This window comes from Carassius gibelio, chromosome B6 (genome assembly GCF_023724105.1).
Source record: "Carassius gibelio isolate Cgi1373 ecotype wild population from Czech Republic chromosome B6, carGib1.2-hapl.c, whole genome shotgun sequence".
NCBI classification, from domain to species: domain Eukaryota; kingdom Metazoa; phylum Chordata; class Actinopteri; order Cypriniformes; family Cyprinidae; genus Carassius; species Carassius gibelio.
Window position 1 is genome coordinate 9884845 of NC_068401.1, and position 21981 is coordinate 9906825.

A 21981-nucleotide genomic window follows, 5' to 3' on the forward strand; every position below is an offset into this window, starting at 1 on the left:
CACACAAATCAACAATTCAGCTTCAGGTTAGATCTTTGTTTAAAAGTTATCAAAGCTACAGGTATATGGACTAAAAGTAACCAAACTCCAATTTAAAATTCTTTGATGTGATGTCATGAAACCTTAAGCGTTCAAATAATATAGGCGACTTGTATGGAATTACATTTGCTTCAATAAAAATGAACAAAACTTTATAAAACTGAACGTAACTTTTTCAGAAACTATCAAAAATATGCCATAACAAAAGAAGAAAAACACAATGAAAATGAAAAAAATTAACTCAGTCACACAAATTTAACAGGCTCTTCAAATATGCTTCATTCTTTGTTAATGTTTTTCAAAGATACGTTTTCGCTAATCGTGGATTCTGAATGCATTGCCACAGATTTCGCTTACGGTTTGAAGTTTTTCGTTTGGTGTTTTGACACAAACCTCTCGTGGGGCGGGCTTAACAATGATCTACTCTGATTGGATAGTGAGCTTTTGATGGACAGGTGCTCTCTGACTGGGAAGTACAGACGTCACTAAGTGGCGCACATATTGGAAAGCTCTCGCGCTGATTTGTATGCAATACATCGTGCTTTGTACTACTAAATATGTAAATAATATCTGACCTTCAACCGTCTCAGTCTGTAAAGATGAGGAGGAGGAAGGAGGAAGATGATGCCGCTCCATGTCTCTCCTGAGAGCTCATCTTTAAAGACTGAGACGTTTGAAGGTCAAATATTATTTACATATTTAATATAACAAAGCACAACGTACTGCATACAAATCACCGTGAGAGATATTTTTCAATTATTAAATGCAGAGAACAAAAACATACATCACACAATATCAACCACAAAGAATAAAATAGAACTAAAGAAAAGAGGGCCAAAATCTAAACAAAATTCCACAAGAAGATCAAAGGCAGGGCAAATCTAACAGTCCTTAAAGCTTTCTTATTAAAAACAAGTTCACAATAAAACCAAAGTAGCAACAGATCTTTTCTGTATTGTGATGGCAATCAGGGTTATTTTCGACAGATTGCATTTTGTTCAAATATAATTTGCACAATAAAATGCAAAAGAAACATTTTAATGGTATGATTTAGTAAGATCTGTAACATGCATTTATATGCATAATGAAATATAATTTTTTTCTTTAACCCTTCAAGCCAAAAAAATTCAATACACTTGGCTGCATAGTTTAATTTGAGCATTCTGAAGAATAAGGTCTTTATAGTGTCTCTGATGCCGTGAAAGGCTTTGCTTCATGTCCAGACAGTTACAGCACATACAGCCCTGAGGATGAACTCTACTATGTGCTCTTTTAAGATGAGTGTGTGTATCTTCCATTTCTAGATCTTTGATTTTGAGTTTGTATCATTGAAAACATGGGTCCTAGTTCACATTTTGGACACAAGTGAATTAACTCGGTGAGAAAGAGAAGACGACAAAAGCTAAACTAAATGGCTGCTTTTGGCATAAAGATGAGCATGATAAGTGAGGTTAGAGGAAAATATGACCAAGTTATTTATAAACCCTTATTTATAAAACTACTAAATAATGCATGTCTAACCCCATGTCTTCAGTAACGTTCTGTATTACTAATGAATTCACACTAATATACAAACAGTGAAGTAGGGCATTGCAGCACAGCTATATCCCTAAATAAGCATTCACCAGATGAAGGAAACACAATATATGTGCCATTTCCCTATACGGTGTTCTAAATACAAGAGTTTGGTTCTATGGTACAATGAACCCCCATGTGGAGAGAGCGATTGTTTTTATCTGGAGTTTGAGGTCATACTCTAGAACCCTTTGTGTCACCAGCAGCATAACTAACACTAACATCAAGTAATTTAGAAAGAAATGTGCCAGGAAACACAGTTGGGATTTGAGATGGATTAATATTCTAGCACAGTCCTACAGATAAGGCCACTGGAACTGAACTTTAAGGTCATTTCCTCTAGAGACACAAAGTGGAAACGGTCCACAAACAAGACTTCTGAGAGAAAACAAACTGCTCAGCAGAATGAAAGCTTCTATGGGTGTATCTATTCAACAGAAAGCAAAGGTCGGTCTTTGAAAGGCAGATCAGATTTTGGTATACACCATTCCTACAAATCCAAATTGTCCCATGCATATAAGCCAATAATGCATCAGAGCCAAAGCTGAAGATCCAATATCAAAGAAAAACAATTACTGAACAGAGTCAGACCACCCAAAGCAAGCCTTCGAATCATTGACAGAAACTAGTGTGCATGGAAAAACTGAGTGGGACAGAAGTCTCAAGGGAGCCGATGAGGAAAATGGCAAACTGTGGTTGCTAAATTGTTGCTGTAACAAAAGCAATGATTATTTGAAAAGTTCACATTTTTTACACAGTTTCAGTATTTCGTGTTTCAGTCAGAAAATGTTCTTTTTCAAACATATTTATTAATTTTAGTTGAGCTGCAGAAAGGCCACATTTTAACCAAATTATCAAACACACTGTAAACCCTAATAAGTTGAGACTACTCAAATGATTTGAGGAAAGTGGTTGCGTAAGTAAAATTGAGTAATGGCAAAATTGACAACTCAATTCAATTGAGTTGACCTAATGTTGGTCTCTTCATTGAATTAACTTAAATGTTCAAGTACAGATAACTTAAAAAGGCAAATAGACTTAACTTAAATTTTTGAGTTTTATATGGTTTACTTGTTTTAATGATTTAATACAAATATTGTTTTTCCATTAACAGCTTTATTTGGTTTATACACTTACATTAATTTAAGAAACATTACTAATATCAAGCTCATATTTTTAAGTCACATTTAGACACTTGAATAGCACTTAAGCTCACATTTTTAACAGCAAGCTGCATTTTTAAGTCACTTTAAAATATTGAGCTCATGTTTAACAGTAATCTTACATTTTTTACAGAACATTACACTCACATTAAAACAAACAAACATTAAGCTCATATTTTTAAGTCTCATTTTCAAAAGACCATGTTTAATGTAAATGTGTTGCAATTAAAAGTGCGCCAAGCAATTTCTCGATTTTAGCCAAACAGCTGGTTTGCCAACGATTGTGTTTTAGGCTGCAGGTCTTTCTGCCCCAAGGAAAGTAGAATCCACTGAATGAAGTCAAACATGTATCCCAGTGACTTTGGGTAACTCAGGTGCAATGCATATAGAAGTCCGAACATAAGGCACATTGCTTCTTCAGGAAGGTCATGTAGATTGTCCATCACTAATTTTCCCTCGATTACGATTCCAATCGAAGAGGGAGACCCATCTTGTCCCATCTTCAACTATCAAAATCCCCACTGGCACATAAAGAATTGAGCGGTGATCATCGGACATCTAGAGAAAAAACATTAACAAATGAAAATTAATTCACATACATGCAAGCTAATTTACATTTCAAAAAGGTGCAACTTAAATGGTTAGTTCACCAAAAAAATTAAAATTCTGTTAGTAATTACTCACCCTCACGTTGTTTCAACGCAGTAATACATCATCGGAACACAAATTAAAATATTTTTGATGATCCGAGTTGTCTCACTCCTCCATAGGCTTCTCTGTAATTTAAACTTGCCAGCCCAGAAAGTTTGTAAAGACATGTAAAATAGTACAAGTGACCACAGTGGCTGAACCAGAAATTTATCAAGCGTAGCGTTACGTTATGTAACAGCGCAGCGCCTCTGGGTTGTACATCAGAACGGAGGCTCACGCTGGTCATGTGTGTGATGCTGGCCAATAGTGAGCCTACGTTCTGACGTACAACCCAGAAGTGCTGCACTGTTAGACTACTTGAACTCACTCAGAGAAACAAAGAGGACAATGTATAGTTGAATAGACGTTATTTTGTTTGTTTTTTGCGCACAAAAAGTATTCTCATCGCTTGATAAACTTCAGGTTGAGGCACTGTAGTCACTTTGACTATTTTAACAATGTTTTTAACTTTCTGGGCCGGCAAGTTACAATTACAATAGAAACCTATGGAGGAGTGAGACAGCTCTCAGATTTCATAAAAAATATCTTAATTTGTGCTCCGAAGATGAACGAAAGTATTACAGGTTTGGAACAACATGAGGGTGAGTAATTACTGACAGAATTTTCATTTTTTATTACACATTCACACGATGTCTCACATACACTGCATCAATATCAACCTAAAAGGGTTAGTTCACCCAAAATGTTAAATTCTGTCATTAATTACTGAACCTTGTGTCGTTGCACATCTGAAAGACCTACGTTCATCTTCGGAACATATTAAAATATTTTTAATGAAACCCATGAGGTTTCAGTCCCTCCATACTAGAGATCCAATTCAATTACCACTTTCAAGGTCCAAAAAGGTATGAAAGACATAATTAAAGTAATCCATGTGACTCCAATGGTTTAACCTCAATTTCATGAAGCTACACAAGTAATCTGTTTGTGCAACAAAACAAAAAAAAAGTACAACTTATAAAAAAATATAATCTCTAATGCACGGTCACGCAATTACGTCTGCTCTCACATGAATACAAAACTCACACGTTGTGGTGCTATATGAGATACTGTCTTGAACGGGCGTTGCAGATAAACAATTACACTGGTAAATTATGTTTTTTTTGCACAAACATAGCACTCGTTTTGCTTCATAAAATTGAGGTTAAACCACTGGAGTACAGTAGTACAGAGTACTGCAACAAAGTCTTTCCTATCATCCTTGAAAGTGTAGTTGTGTTGGATGTCAATGGAGGGACAGAAAGTTACAGAATATCATTAAAAAAAAATCTATTGTGCCTTAAAGATGGAATGACACAAGGGTGAGTCAATGAATTACAGAATTTCCATTTTTGAGTGAATTAACCCTTTAGATTGATACAGTGTGTGTGAATGACCGAGATTGTGAGTGTGTATAGAGGGTGAGAGGGTGCCTTTTGGACATTTTCTCCTTGGAACACTTACCAAACACATCTTAAAGAAAGCAGGAGTCATCTCCAAACCAAAGGGGTAGTCCTTGAAGCACCAAAGTTCAGTTTCAGTTGGCTCTGATAGCTTGTGTGAAAAAAATTAAATTTTATTAAATCCAACCACTTGATAATAATACATTATTATAGCCTTTAAACATTTAATCAGAGATCAACTATGAAGTCTATATTGCAGTTTATAAAGAATCAATCTACTATCTTCTAAGATATATCTAGGATAAATTATTGGGACTTCTAACTAACCTTTGTTGCTTCAGAAGGTTCATCAAGAGCTGACCAGCAACTCCCGTTCTGGCTCTGAAAATGTCCAAGAGCCATGTACTATGTTGGTCAAGGGTCTCGTAAAATTCCCTTTTCAAGATCTTACCAGCAATCCTATTAAACTCCACGTAGACCTGAAAAAATTAAGAAGGGGAAAGTAACAACATGCATGCATGGTGTGCTTGATTATTTTTTAAGATAACAAGTTAATTCCAGTCAAAGGTACAAAAATGTATTAATTAAAAAAAGGTTAATTATTTATTTACTTACATTTAAAAGGATTTTTCATTCATGAATACAAATTTGCTGTCAATTTACTCACTCTAGCCATCCAAGATGTGGGCGACTTTATTTAGCAGAACATTAAGGGAGATTTTTAGCTGAAACTGTTGTCTTTGGCTATTGATATAATGAAAGTCAACTGTAACCATCCCTTTGATTGTCAAAAAACGTGTACAAGCAAAACAAAATCAATAATTGTGATTCCTGATGATATATTTGTGTCTTATGAAAGGAAACGATAGGTCTATGCAAGCAACATTATTTATAACATTATTACCTTTACCTTGTACAAACAGCCCTGAGTGTATTTTCTACAGTCTGGAGTGCGAGTGTAAAGATATATCAAACTTTGGGAATATGTGAAAACTCAATCTTCCCAATTTGAGATCACTCATGTGAACAATCTTACTTTTTATACAGGTTGCAGCATCAAGGATAGTAGCAAGTACCATTTTGCACATCCTGCTAGTTGTAAATAAATCACACATCAGGGTGCTTGTGCTCCAGGCTGTCAGGAGGAGATGGGTCTGTTGTGTTGTTCATCAAAATAATACTTGCTGCTATCCTTAATTTTGCAACCCGTTTAAAAAAAGCAAAATTACATTCACATGTGTGATCTCAAATCGGGAAGATTGACAGATTCCCAAAGTTTGATATACGTTACATCTTTACGCTTCTGTTCCAGACTGTAGTAAACAAATTCAGCTTTGTTTGCAGAGGCTGTGGATTAAAGGTAATATATGAGGTTTAGCTTCTTGCATAGACCTATCATTTCATATAATTTCATTGCACATAACTATTCATTAATTAATAATATCTCTGTAAATGTGTCGCAGGCAGGAAAAGGTCTGCGGTTTTTAGTAACATACCGGCCAAAGAAATTCTTATAACGATTAACGTTAGGCATAAGTCAGTATTCACGCGGCAGCCCAATTTTACAACAAATAAAAGAAACGTCCTTTCACAAATTACACAAAGAGACATTTCAGTGTCTGGAAATAGATTTTTCTCGAAGTTCAAGCCGCAATATCACGCTTAGGTCTATTGTAAACAACAGCGTTAAGTTAGTCTGTAAAACATTGGCTATGTTTGGAAGTTAGGGGATTTTAACTTAAACGCATTTATACCTTAAGTCCAGTTGTATAAAAAATAAAATAAAACATAGCAGACAATAAAGCAAAATATACCAGCGTAACGTTACTCCTGTGGCCTCGACTCTTCCCCCTCCTCGTCTGCTTCATAACCACCTGCCTGCTAATGTTACTGTCCCTACAGGAGGAAAACGGGAAATTCAGATGTTCTTACAGAAAGTTGGTAACACGAACGTGTTTATAACTCGAAAATACTCAAAGGCAACTAAGCAAAATTTAAATATATATTTTTCCATTATTCTACCTACCAGCGTACTCTGGGTCTTTCACGACGACTCTCTTCCCGCCTGCTTTAACGCCTGTCTGGCTGCTTGTGCAGCTGGCCCGCTGCCAGAGTAAAACGGAAAAGTATTTTCAACATGCAAATAATATGACAATAAAACGTATAAGGAAATAAAAAAACAACGTGTGTATATTTATGCGTTGCGTTTAAACCTTTACTTACCTATTTAACTTTAAACTGTATTATTTATTTCTTCTTTCAGGTGTTCCTGCAAATGATTGTGAACCGCAGTCAGTGCTGCGTCTTCAGCAAATTCGACAAACAATTCCCGCCTTGTGTTATATTGGCCAATCGGCGCTGTTGTCAAGGCAGAATTTCAAGCGCGACCAATCATTTTTAAACAGAGACGTACGAATAATTTAAATAAATGGAAATTCTGAGTTAATAACACTTAAAATCTTAATTCAAAAGATTTTTACTGCCAATGAGTAATTTAAACACACCTGTTTAAGTTTTGATGGCAAAACTTTGTGTTATAAGTAATGTGAAGTTATGTTAACTTGAATTCTTTATTAATTACAACATTAGGGTTTACAGTGCATGTACATATAGACATAAAAAAATACATTGAAATGTCATGTAAGATAGTAAACATGCACTGCTCAGAACTAACGTATTAACTATAAAAGTGAAGACATCATTGGTAATGTTACTGTTTTAGTGATTATGCAAACAAAAAGTCATTTTATATATTTGTTCTTTTGATTTTAATTTAAATATAACACTTGGTGAAACGATTTGTGTGTCAGTACTTTTTAAACATTTCCAGCGCATTAGGGCTGCACGATTAATGGCATGTGATTGTCATGCCTGTCTCTTTAGTAAAGCTGGTTCTGTGATTAGCAGTAAATGTCGATCACCTGCTTTCAGATGGAGCCGCACTTAATATACAGTCGTAGTTCGCTGACAAGCTACGCAATATCGTGTTCATAACTGCATGCGATTCATCTGCGATTATGGTGTGGTATTGCGTAGCTTGTCAGCGAACTACGGCTCTGTGTAGTAAGTGCCACCCATGATCATACTAATAACTGTGATAATTTTGGTAACTATAATCAAGATAAGAAATTAATACGATTACATCCCTAATTTTATGACTAATATCCTTTAATCTTGGTAAATTAAACTAAAACACCAACCATCATACTACAGCCAAGGTCTTTGTTGAGGGCTTCTATAATACAGATATCCACGTTAAACCTGTACCAGAGATTTACGAATATTTGAGGTAAACCTGAGCCATCTGAAAGAGCGTGAGCCATCGCACCCTGCAAAAGCTCAAAATTCCTTGAGTTCCTGCTTCCTGTCTGCTCACAACTCTCACAGGAAAAAACAAAACAAAGCATTGATATCAAAAAAGCCCAGGAAACTATGTCACAATCTAAACAGATTTTCGTAAAAACAGTGCGATATTTTTGTTGTAAGCATTTGAAAAGAGCAGCAGGAAACACAAAAGAGAGTCTTTTGATCCTGCTGCTGCCCGCTGAACACAGGAAAGGAGGGGACGCACTCGCTTTCTAGACATTTCTATTGTCTTCCTGATCCCACTGTCTCTCTTGAAAAATTACTTGCATTATTTTACGAGTTACACTTGATAGTGCTCTCACACATACAATAGGCCATGTCAAACTGTCGGAGAGGCAGGTTATGAAGGTTTTAGTAATTTTCATGAATAAAAGGAAAGGAAAACAGCACTGATTCAAGATGTCCCCATCACAATGCTCACAACTGGTCTTTGCTGCAACATCAAAAAAAAAAATGTCATGCATTTCAATGCATCATCCACACAGTATGTATCCTGATCTTGCATAACCCTTTTTCTTGTCACCCTACATGAGCATCTACCATGAGTGCTGACATCTCAGAGACCCTGCAATGTTAACAAATCATCCATATGTCTCCAAGCACTGTTTACCCTCAAGCTAAACAGGAACTTCATTTGTACAGGTCCCCGCCAAAATAACCCTTTCTGTCCGAACAGAATGAAATCCAAGTTCCTTCATGTGCACAGCCAATTAGCAAACACAGAAATGTTATGGCTTGGCAGGCAAGGCTCTAATTTATATTTAAGATGGTGAAAATATGAACAAACAAATCAAAATAGAAGAGCAACTCATAACAAGAATTCACAGACAATGCCTGCATCCTCTGCGCTTCATAAATAGGTCAAAAGGTGGAGGTTTTCCTACACACAGAATCGCATGCACACACAAAATATTCAGCATATTGATTGTACTAGAATACGATACACATCCTACGACATACAGAAGGGTTTTTGCTGATCTTGCAGGATTCATGCAGTCCAACTGTTTAAACAGCCTTCTGTGAGTCTCATGCTACAGTAAAATGTCAAGGTCCTCAGAGACTAGAGTCTAAACCTTGAGCCTGAACTTATAAAAATGAGCAATCAGCGATCAGATTCAGTGACATTTGGCCTTAACCAACAGACTCCTTCCGAAAATGAAACCAAGGACTTTTAAGATGCTGCTGATACAAGACGCTGATACAATATTACAGGTGCTGGTCATATAATTAGAATATCATCAAAAAGTTTATTTATTTCACTAATTCCATTCAAAAAGTGAAACTTGTATATTAATTCATTACACAGAGACTGATATATTTCAAATGTTTATTTCTTTTAATTTTGATGTTTATCAAAATTAGTTCAGTTTATCAGGAAGTGATGATTTATGTTCTCTTTGACTTGATGGATGGAAACGGTGCTTGTTCGCAAATGTTTTGCAAAACCCACAAGTTAAATTCGCAACTTTGGATGGAAATCCACCTTATGACAAATCAACAACCTAGAAAGCTTGAGAAATCACTTTTAAGATGGTCCATAATATTATCAACATTACTTAAAATGAAAGACTTCTATAATTTTTATTTCGACGTTTTTGTGCAGTCAGACATTTAATCCATGGATGAGGCAATATGCAAGGCATGATGAAAGACAAGAAATTCTGCAATATCCACATTCCTTTATCATTTTATCCACTTTTACATCATTGCACTAACATAATACAAAATGGAAAAATGTTGACCAAATATTTTCATAGGCACACAACGCTGCGTTGTCTAACGACAAACCGTTTTATATTCAGAAAGTATATAAATTATCTCCCATATCAAGCTATTAAATCTCTTGGTTATTTCAATAACATCAGGTAACATGACACTAGCACCAGATGTCTGTAGTTAGAGTGTGGTGCCTGGATGCCACGCACACGTGGAAAACATTGCTCAGATACAGAAACATCCTGTAAACCCAGAGGAGTGTCTGGTCACATTGTACAAATCACACTTGGAATGATTTAGACTCATAAGCACTAATTGAAAATATGTCCTTTAAAGTTCAACCGGTGACTTATTCAGGTGGGAGTTCCCGTGGCAAACTTTGCAATCATATTAAAAGGTCAAATCAGGTTCAGCTGGGATGACATCATTCTGCGAATTCAATCTACAGTAATTCAGTGTGGCATTGTTAGCAACAGGAACAGTTTTCTAAAGAGAGTCATTTGCTTGAGAAAATTCAATCAAGCCCAACCCTTGAGAGCAACATTGATACAGCACAAGCTCAGATTGTGAAGTCGGAGAAACACTGTGGCTTTTGACAGAGTTGATACATGGCTGACAGAGACGCTTTTCATCAAGAAATACAGTCTCCAGACTGACTCTCTGACTCCAAAAAAACAAACAAGTGGAAGCCCTCAAAAACACAGATGAGAGACGGGCTGATCTCCAAACAAGGCCATTTTTTTTTTACTGGGAATACAGGAGAAGCATGACAACGTCCTTCATTTCTGTACAAAATGAAATTTCCTGACCTGTTTATCTGCTAAAGGAGCTGTAGCTCAATTGGATGGAGGTGAACACTATGAGCACACTGTGTTTATCACCAAGGACAAAGTGAACTTGAACAGCATGCAAAAACGGTCTATCTTGATCAGAAACTAAGCTAATCTTCAGGGCTAGATAATTTGAGACACTTTCACAATTAAGGTTAGGCCTAATGTTTTTGTCACATAATGCCGATGTGTTAAAATGACTGTTAAAATAACTTCATTCACTCAAGTTTTTTACGTTTGAAATTATATACCCATGACTTAATTGACAGAATGAGCAAATTAAACCCACATGTTGTTTTAGTATTATAATAGATATAGTACTTTAGATCTTATTTATATTTTGAATTAGATAGGTTGTCTTTTTTCCATTTCGAATGAAAATAATAAATAAAATAAAAAAAGTATTTTTTTTTCCATTTTATTTAGAGGTTTTATTTTTAAGTTTTAGCTTACTACAAGAACCCTGCACTCAACGCAACCAAGTGAATAAAATATATTAACCTAGGTCATCAGCTACACTTAATAACATACCTAATACCAAGCCTATACTTATTTCCAAAGACAACCATGGCTAAATATTCAAGAAACTTGTTGGAATTTAGAGAAGACATTCATGAGACACTGAGGCCTGATATGCACAATCATATCAGCCACTCCGACAGCAATTATTTACTCAGAGTATGAAACTTCAATCACTGGTCTTTCTCTTTCGCTTATCAGTATTATGTGCTTATTATGGGTGTCATGTGGTGTGAGAGGTTTCACTCAACAAAATGTAGCAAAATATAAAATAAAGGCAGCACACTAATACCACAACCCAAACTCCCCAACTTGAGCATCATATATCAAGCGAGTTGCCAACCTAGACCGCATTTCTTTTTTACATACTGCATTTAACCCTAGGCTAAACTCCCTCCCTCCTAGGTAAGCAGTTTCACACTTTTTCAAGGAGGGTGAGCATCACTTTAACCCTGGGTTAATTAAACCCAGCGTCAAATTGAGTGGCCAAAGGCATTCAAAGAGTATGCTAGAAATTAATTGGAAGTTGTTTAGCAACACACAACCAGTCAGAAATTGACTCACTGCTTCAATCAGTAAATATTGATGCATTATAGTGAAAAGTTTCATATGTTGTTTAAATCAAAGTATGAAGGGAAACGTTATACATGTCAAAATATGCAAATAAGAACGCTAAACCGGCCTATCATAATGAAGTCTCAGAAGATTAGATTACCACACTAACGGGCAGTGTGAAAAAGGGACGAAATAAACCCAATAATTACAACTTTAAAGAAGGGACCCCAGCCGGTGCCTGTTCAAAATGTTATCGCTTAGGTAGATATGAGACACATCCGAGGCTCCTCGTTCAACAGGTAGACAGGCCCACAGGTCCTTAGTAGCAGCAAAATCGTGTCATAGAAGTGCATCTGCGACCATTCTCGACCAGGAAAAATAATCAAAAAGACTTATGGTTTTACAGCACTTTGTATCGTGTTGGTTTTCAAGCACGTGCTTACCTGCAGTAAACGAGACAATCCAAATGATTTATTTCTTTATCAGATCGGTGTCGTCTGTAATCTTCCCATAAATCCTTAATAGCGGTAACGGACAAAATAAAAACCACAGGGGCAAGAGCCAACTCCGGTTGAAAAGCATTGACCACAGGCACGAAATTCAGTAATGCTATGAAAACAAAATACACGTTGGCAAATCGGTGGAATTGCTCGAAGAGGTTCTTCGGTAGGAAAGAAAGCAGAGTGTATTTTGTGGTTTTGATCTTATTGTTTGCATAGTGTCTGTTGGGGTTATCCACCCCTTTGGTATGATCATACAAAATGTTGGCGTGTACAATCCTGGTTTTGCTCTCCTTTTTGCTTTTCCTTCTTTTATGCTTTTTCACTTTGTTACTTTTCGTTTCTTCAGACTCTCCGGTCTCTTGCGCCATACTTCGCCGAGAACTTTTGACTCTTTTCCTTAAACCAAAAGATGGTATCTATGTGATCATGCTGGTCCTCCTTGATGACGAAGGGCCGTGAGAAAAGTTCTTCACTCTGTTTTATCGTCCTCTGCCATCGTGTCAGTTCTCTCCCTTTTCTCTCGTTAGCACTGAAAAGTTTTACAGCGGCATCTTTTTTTTCCCTTAGTAGCTGAAGATGCTTTAAGGCAGGGCCGAACGATTATACATACGCGCTGTTACACATTTTAGCTCTATAAATCATTAGGAAAACCCTACAGACAATAAGTCCTGGTTTTAAGTCCATCCATATGATTGTACACGCTGTTTTACGCAGGCCGTGGCGAAAAAAACAAGCCAATCACGGGAGGTCCAAAAAAGAACGTCACCGCCGACGCAAATAAAGCTCCTCCCACCAACCAATGAAACAACTTAACTGGAAGTGCCACGCGTTACCATTGAGAAAAAGTTTTTCCATTTGTAAATTCAGAGAAACCGAGAAACCTGTAAGATTGACCGCGTCAGTCAGTACTTTCATTGTACAGATTAAAATATGCTCTTATTCACTTAGTATCATTTTGACTAACATGTCTCTTTGAATCTGGATAAAGAGCAGAAGGGTAAGAAATGAACTAGAATCTAGATAGTCTGGCTTTAAAGATCTGACCCGTAGCAGTCAGATTTCTGCATTCATTGTTAGTTAGGCAAGTAATGTTGAAATGAAGCTATTATGAAACTGAACATAAAAAACCGCAACAACTTGAAACAGAGATTTGCATGAAAACTACTGTCAGGAGGACAACAGAGAGCTGTGGAACTTAACAAATATGGCAATAACAGTATCGGTGTCTACTATAAATATAAAACCTAAGGACTAGAGTTTTATTTAAGTTTACAGAACAAAAACATAAACACATCTAAAACTTTGAGAAAACAGGGAAAAATCTAAACATTATATTTGTTTACGTGTCCTGATATCTGCAAAATGCATTGCAGAAGGTTCACTGAGAACATGAAGATATAAAGCATAAAATCGAGCTGGATGCATGACAGGGAAGACAAAACAGATAAAACAACAGCAATAACAGAAGACAAAGGCAAATGTATTGTACAAAACAGTCAAGACTTTTTTTGGAACAAACTGAATGCCATCATTTTTTGAAAAAGCCTTCCATAAATGACAGAACAAGATGATATAAACAGAGCAGGAACAGGGACCAGACAATATTAGTTGTATTGTGTACTGTTTGTGTTACTACATGATGTTTTGTGCACTATTTACAGTTATTTTTGTCATCCATTTATTTTCTAAAGAGCCATAGAGCAATTTATATATTGTTTACTATTGCAAAAGCTTGGTAGCAGTAGAGTAGGTTTTATGATGGTTGCCTCCCCACAGGACTATTAAACAGACCACACCAAAAATGTGGATATTGCAGTACAATTAAAAATAGCACATGAACGTTTCATGACATAGTGATCACACCAAATCTACGCCCTTGTTTGGTGGAGACTCCTGTAGCCATGAAACTATTATCAATTCGTTGTGTTTATATTACCGCTACAAACAAGTTAATCAGCTTCCCTGTGACTCAGGAGCCTGCACTGAGACGAAAGCAAACGTGATGCCCAGTGCAGTTTATTAAACTCGCTGATCTGTTTATCCCTTGTTATCTTTTGATTAAATAAGACCATCTGTCTTAAGAATGCAGAAAAACAACTTTGCAATAACACTGTATGTTGAGGCCTGAATTTAAAAAGGTTTTCTTGCACCTTGTAAACTGACAGACAAAAGAGTGGATATAAGACCGTTGCAAATGCATAAGCAGACTGGCAAAGTTTGATTACAGGAATAGGTAGGTTATTAATAGGACAAGCTCTGCACCATGAACGGGAAGAACTGGTTCAAATTCCATTCTGGATATATCAACTTTTTTTCTACTGATACCCTTGAGCAGAGAAGGGAACAAAACAAGTTGTCCCTGTGCTCAGACATCTGTCTGTGGCATACACTATTTAATTTCTAGTTATCTATAAAATCTAAGCGATAAATCATGAAGTGAAATCTAGGTTTAAATAGATAAACCAGTTGCTATCACTATTGATCAGGTGGAAAAAATACATTTTGACATCAACAAAGGCAAATACATTAGTAACTGTGCGTCTCTTTGTTCTTTTATGAAAATGCCGTGCATAGGTCATTTTTTCCCCCCATACTTTCTTCTGTTTAATACCTGCTTGTGTAAATGAAGGATATTTCTGCAGGGATTGTGCTACATGGTGATTTATGTGTCTGCCTGCATAGTCAGAGATTTTAAACTTCTATCTATAAACTATTTATCTTAAGGGCATTTCAGTGTACTATGCTTTGCTTTTTTAAACTCAGCTTGGAGTGTTTTATATACTCTCTTGGGTGTAAATAAAAAGCAGCACTGCGTTTAGAATAACTCTGAAACTTCTTGTATGTATAGTTGGCTGGTAATAAACTGGATCTGGTATACTTTAGACAAGCTGTTTGGAATCCAGTTCAACACCAGTTCAGTTAAGGCTTGCATGGCTGGCTTTGATGAATTTAATTAACTTTGCATTGTGAATTGCTTGAATTTGTCTGAATACATATATTTTTCTTGTTTGAATAAACACCCAAGCAGTAACATTTAATACTTCATTTACACTGCAAGAATTGCAAGGTCAGTTCCAACAACATGATGCTTTATTCAAAAAAGTTATTTGAAATTGGCCTTGGATGGAGATTCTTTAGTATCAGTTTGTTTTTTTTTTTTTTTCCTACAGTCAATTATGTCAGAATTTTTGGGAAAGCTTTTTTAGAGGTCCAGAAAATGAAATTACATGAATCACAATCAGCCTTTCGCCAGGCTTTTGGGGTCAAAACAGCACATGGCTTTCTCTCATCTGGGAAAAGCGCTTCATTGCAGTGGCTTTTTGGCAGTCAGCTCGAATGCCTGGAAACGCTCCCCTGTCTCACTACTGTTTATCAGGTCTGTGTTGGGTCTGTAGCAGTGTGCTGCAGTGTCTCAGAACTGGCACTCTTTGACCATCCATCAAGGGCAAATTGAATTGTTCCCCAATGCCAAGATGCCACAGAGTCCAATCAGCCATTATTTTTTCCCAAACCCAACAGCTGGACGCTGGTATTGCAAATCAAAGACGACAGTGGGCCGGATAGGGCCCTGATTGATCTCCCCCTGCCCCATATGCTCAAGGCTAAATGACCCAGCACTTGCAAATCTGCTGAGATCTAGAGCTCTGGATAGATGCAGCCTCCACTTTCAATAAACCTGGAGAGTGTCCATGCCTGCCGGCTGCCTTTGAAACCTGATTCAGCATTTGCCACTGTTTTGCTGCTCTACATCATTGAGCTTAGCAAGTAGATTAAGTATGGTCGTTTAGCAGATCGAATGAATCTTGCATTAGAACATTTAGCTGTTGATGGTGTTTATGGGTTCTGTCTGAAGAAGCTGCCCCCTTGTGGCACAGCTGTTGTCATTTTTTTTACTAGAGGTGTGCGATACCGCTAGATTTGGTATCGATCCGATACCAAGTAAATACAGGGCCAGTATCGCCGATACCGATACCAATACCGATACTTTTTAATAATTAAGGTGGATGCGTCTTCAACCTAAATCTAAGTGAATTTTCATGACTTTTAATTTGTTTTAGTGATTTGCATTTTGGGTTATTAATCAGTACTACAAAAGCTTTTGTTCAGAAACAACTTTTGGTTACTTCTGATTTATTTAAATAAACAAAGTTACAAAATGATTATGTCACAAATATAAAAAATGTAAAAACAAATTCTCTTTTCAAGTAGCATGTTAATAAAAAAATGTTTCTCCTCTTTAGTGCACTTCTTTTCAGGATTTTTTCTTAAAGTCACAAAGTTTTACTTCAAAATGTAAAACAAATTCTCCTTATACAAAATTCCTGAAGCCGACATCTTCCACTATGGAAAGAGGTTGCAGGTCCTTCACAATCATTTCTGATAGGCGCCTTGTAATATCCACTGCTCTTGGAGAATCAGCTATTGATAAAATAATACAAATAATTAAGTCTGGTGCACATCTAGGTGAAGTTTAAATATAGAAACTAGTATCCCTTTCACAGCTAACACAAAAAGGGTAGATCGGCCTGAAAATACAGCCATACAACGCTCCTCTTTCTCTCCGCCTCTGACTGACTGCTGTTAGAAATGCGCGGCTGAGCGGTGCGCGCGTCTGACTGCTGGTGGTAGCGCTAGTGGTGAGTCACGTGACGGTACAACACAGGAGAGGGGGCGGAGAACAGTGTCGATCACGAGCAGCACTCTTGAGAGCTTGCTCTGCTCTGTGACAGCAGCAGCATATTGACAAACACGGCCAGGTCGCAAAACGAGAGAAACTGAAACTTAAGTATCGATATTTTCCCGTTGGTATCGATCAATACCGATACCAACGTTGGTATCGATATTATCGATATTAGTATCGATCTGCCCACCTCTATTTTTTACAGCCTGTTTTACACTTACTGTCTATGGTTTTACACGTGCTGCTGTGTTTTGGAGATTGCGGTGTTGTCAGTGAAAATAATTTTTATCACTCATTAATGAGTTAATCGTTTTACACATCTCCAGTGTTAACAAATTATAGCATCATTCACCAATCGTATGAGCACAGGCGAATTAAAATGAAAGCAGTATGATTCATTTGAGTCGAATCATAACTAAATGTTTCTCCATAACGATGATGACTGACGTTAAGGTGACGTGATTAAATGGTGAAGACAAAACACAAACTTTTAAGATGATTCACATTATAAAGGTTTAGTTTTATTCATTAGGGAATAATTTAACAGTTGGGAATCACTTGCTTTCTTTTAAGATTAGCAGAGAGAGAGAGAGAGAGAGAGAGAGAGAGAAAGTCTAGCTATACTGCGGATTTGTTAATTCACACCTGATTTACCAAGAATGCAATTTTCCTCCAAATTAACCACCATTATATTCTGGCAGTTCTCCAGGCAACCTGTCAACACATACTGTCATTCACATCTGATAATTTTTTTCATCAGTATTTGCTTTTTAATATTATAATCAGCCGTTACAATGAACCAGTGAGCCATGAAATTTATGTAAGTGGTGTGAATATCTCCACATTTCACACCAGAATGCATTTGATGCTTTGCAGTGTTTTTCAGGAGAGATGTCATCGAGTTAACTTAACTTTAATATGCTCAGAACAGAGCAGAAATTATGGATATTAAGGCATTTAGTGTTTATTAAGCCATTTCTCAAGTCACAGTGTAGGTAGTTTCTTGTTTTACTATCCTTTTGGGGATATTCTGCTTTCTTTCTGCTTTGTGAAGAGCAGCAGATGACATTGTGATGAGTCCTAAACAGAGAAGTACTGGTAAGACAAAGGTACCGTCTTCTGGCACCTTATTGCGCATATAGCACAACTTCAAAAAACTACTTTGCACATATTATTCAGCTCTATTTTGGTATTTCGTGCTGCTCACAATCTCAGCACAAGGAATGAATCTGCAGTATAGACAGTGATTTTCTTTTTCTTTTCTTTTTTTGTCCTGCATGTGAGATTTTGTCCTTTCAGCAAATAAAACAATGCACACTCCCCTCAAACCTCGAACTACCTACTCTTTGTTAAATTAAAGGGCTAGGTCATCCAAAAATGAAAATACTGTCAGCGTTTACTCACTCTAGACAGACTAGATGACTACTTTTATAGTCTTTTTGGTCATTTTTGGAGTTTGGTCACCTTTCACCTTCATTGTATAGAACAGCTTCTTGGCTGGGGCAGAGATTCCTGTAAACTAGTTACCAGTAATTGGTGCTCAGTTTTTAATGAGCATTTGTCATGTGACTGATAACTCTTGTGGAGAAAAGGTGGAAAAAGTAATCTATTTGACACTTTTGATATTTTTATTCACCAATGCCAGTAGAAATGTTATATTCACAGACAGCCATGATTAATTTTATTCTGCAAGTGAGTGCGTCCAGTAAATTTTCCTAATTTTAAGAGGACTTTCTGTCAACTTCTATTGTTTGCATACTGAACTACTTAAAATTTATAAAACTTTAAAACCTTTACTTCACATTTTTATTTATTTATTTATTTATTTATATACTCATCCTCAAAATGAAAATTTTGTCATTAATCACTTCGTTCATCTTCGGAACACAATTTATGATATTTTGGATGAAAACCGGGAGGCTTATGACTGTCCGCAGAACGCAAAATGTGTACGCTCTTCTGTGTCAGCCGCGCTGCATGGATGCGCTATTTTCGTTCAAATAAAACTGTAAATACAAGTAAAAAATGACTGTGTGGTGCGACTGACACAGAAGAGAGTACCAAAGTACCATATTTTTCGGACTATAAGTCGCACCTGAGTATAAGTCGCATCAGTCCAAAAATATGTCATGATGAGAAAAAAAACATATAAGTCGCACTGGACTATAAGTCACATTTATTTAGAAACCAGAGAAAACATTACCGTCTACAGCCGCGAGAGGGCGCTCTATGTCTTCAGTGGTAGACTACAGGAGCACTGAGCAGCATAGAGTGCCCTCTATGTTGTGTTTCAGCGAAACCCTGAACCACAACACCAAAAGCAAACATTTGTCCTTTAAGAGATGATAAATGTCATTTTTATTTAACTGACAATGTGAAAAAGAGAAAAAAAACTCTATAAACTAGATATCTATAACATCATGCAAATTCATTTTTCAACACTGACAACAGAGTCAACAGTTCAACATGGTTCATCATAGTCTTCTCTTGCTCAGTCTGTGTATCATGTGCTGCAGAAGTGCTCTTTTGATAAATGATCCTACAAATTCAATACCTTTTTTGTGTCATGAGAGCATATTTTGTTCTCATCATTTGTCTGTAGCTGTGCTTTAATGAGTAACAGAGGGCAGGCGGTGTTGATAGTTGCACACACTCATCCCAATCACTACAGGTCTTTTACAGCCATTTTTGAGCCATTCTCCAGAGGATGCAGCAGTATCTGTTAAAGATGAGTTATCAGGGAGCCGTCAGGTGACAAGAACAGAAATAGCAGGAAAGAGAGACATGCTGAGGTTTGATCTAGAGAAAGAGTAAAAAAAACAGGTTGCCCATGATTAACCTGAAAAAAAGCTTGAAATATAATAATTGATTTTTAATATATCGGTAGTCAAACTTTTTGTTTTAAACCTAAATGTTTACTTTTCATGCATTGTTTTTTCTTGTTTTCGATATTTTACTTGCTAGCTTGGTGAAGTGATGTATAGCTGACTTCAGTTGTGCTGCAGTCTAGTAGAAATGACAAGTATGTTATGCACACAGATATAAGGCTAGTCAGCAGAGGGAGCTAGACTCCATCCAGTACGCTCATAACACTTTCTCAATAGAGTTTGGCTTTATTCAGAATAGAATACTAGCATACTGCTTACGGCATACTGCACAGTATATATTGAATGTTGTGAATTATTTCTTCAAAATACTGTTTTATGCAACAAACATTTTAGACAAACAATAGTTTTACATTACATTCCTTTAAAATGTTATTTTAAAAATACATTTATTTTTTAAAAATGTAAATATATTTTAATGTAAAGTTTGTATTTGTTATTATTTTTTCTAATCCAATTTTGAGTTAAAGACTTTAAATCTTAGGAATACTAATATAAACAATATAATACTAATAACATTATTACTGATAAATAATAATAATAAAAAACACACTGTGATAGATGTAACTAGTATATACAGTATACTATAGTATATTACAGTGTATTCCATGCAGATCTTTTCTATTGGAAACTACACATAGTCTATTTCCTCCAGGTTTTAATATGCTGTGCAGTATGTACATACTATATACTGCATAAATAATATGTCTAGTATGCTAGCATGCTATTCCAAGTTATAAGTTAGAAGCGTAAATGTGTGAGTGCTCTGAGACAGAGCAATGCACCTCTTAAAGTCTTAAACCTTAAAGTGTTAACCTCTTTAGCGAGATTCAATTCTATGTTGTCTCACTCGTTCGCTGCAGACCATTTTGGTGCAGTGAGTGAAACAAGGTTATTTTGAACCCATCGGCACCATAAGTGTTACACCGCGAGGGGCATCGCATTTCAAAAACCCCAAACCACTCATTCCTTTTCCTGCTTCCACGATCAACAAACTGTTGTGGGAGTATTACCGAAATAATCAATGCTAGGTAAAAGCCAATAGTAATAGCCAGCAATGAGACGAGCTCTTATGATATTAGATTCATCTGGTGGGGAAGATCCAGGAGGAGCAGAAAGTTTACAATCGGGCGATGGTCCTGTCAGACACCTTACAACTGTTCCGAACAGTTAGATAACATCCTCCTAAATCTGGTCCTGGTTGCCTGGAGACAGGAGGATGATTTGGATGGTGTTGATATGTGAGACAAAGTGCCACTCTCTGCCTGCACGGAGAAGCTCTAATATCATCTGAGGGTGCTCGAAAATGCCCTTTAAACTAATGAAATAATAAAATTGACTAATGGCATGGGAAACACGCACTGCTATTTCTTCCCCTTGTAAATATCAAGCATCTATTTTCGCTCTGATCGTAAGGAGATGGCAGACAGCTCAACCCAGTGCACAGAAGAACAGGTTAACTGACAGCAGTGCTTTAAGAGAGACAAACTACACTGCGTTATTCTGGTGCCTAACCATGCAACATTTCGTTTCAGACAATGATAAAGAGTCAAATCAAAATAAAATCATCTTACAACGCTCTCCACTGATCAGCCCACACAGCCATCTGTAGACATTTGATGGCTTCACAAGACTCACCCAGAGCATTTCGGCACCAAATGCAATTAACATCATCCAAAGCCAGTTGGAAGTAATGTCAGGAAGAGTTTTGCACTGGGGAAAAGCAGTTCATATTTTTTCATATATCACTCTGCAGGGTGCTTGCTAATGACTTTCTTGTGACCATCACTCTGCATCTGATCAACTGTGCTGATTTCCATTTCTAAAAAGCTGTTGATGAGATTGAGTACTATACGCATCAACCATGATAGAGAAATGAGAAATATAAGATGATTGATGGGGTCCTAACCCCCCAGTACTTTAACATGCACTGAAGTATTGTTACCCCCCTCCCCCCCACACACCTTAATTAGCCCTTCCACAGTTTAAGGCCTTAACATATCTTAAATCATAGTAGAAATTCTTAACTGCATAAAGTCATGTAATTAAATATTGT

The 21981-nt window shown here is 36.7% G+C and overlaps 1 protein-coding gene and 1 long non-coding RNA gene across 2 annotated transcripts in view; both read right to left on the reverse strand.

Annotated features, from left to right (window-relative positions):
• The window catches only part of LOC127959626 (phospholipid-transporting ATPase VA-like), a 53233-nt gene extending 40195 nt beyond the window's left edge, over nucleotides 1–13038 (reverse strand). Inside the window, exon 1 of the mRNA XM_052558908.1 lies at nucleotides 12300–13038. Coding sequence (XP_052414868.1) covers nucleotides 12300–12727 — 428 coding nt within the window. The 5' untranslated portion in view covers nucleotides 12728–13038. The remainder of the gene's footprint in view (nucleotides 1–12299) is intronic.
• LOC127959627 (uncharacterized) lies at nucleotides 2951–7300 on the reverse strand. The gene is made up of 6 exons (XR_008154280.1): nucleotides 7094–7300; nucleotides 6897–6975; nucleotides 6685–6766; nucleotides 5198–5349; nucleotides 4932–5021; nucleotides 2951–3335 (listed from the first exon to the last, which is right to left on the reverse strand). It is a non-coding gene; the product is annotated as an uncharacterized LOC127959627 (long non-coding RNA).
• Nucleotides 13039–21981: the final 8943 nt, after the last annotated feature.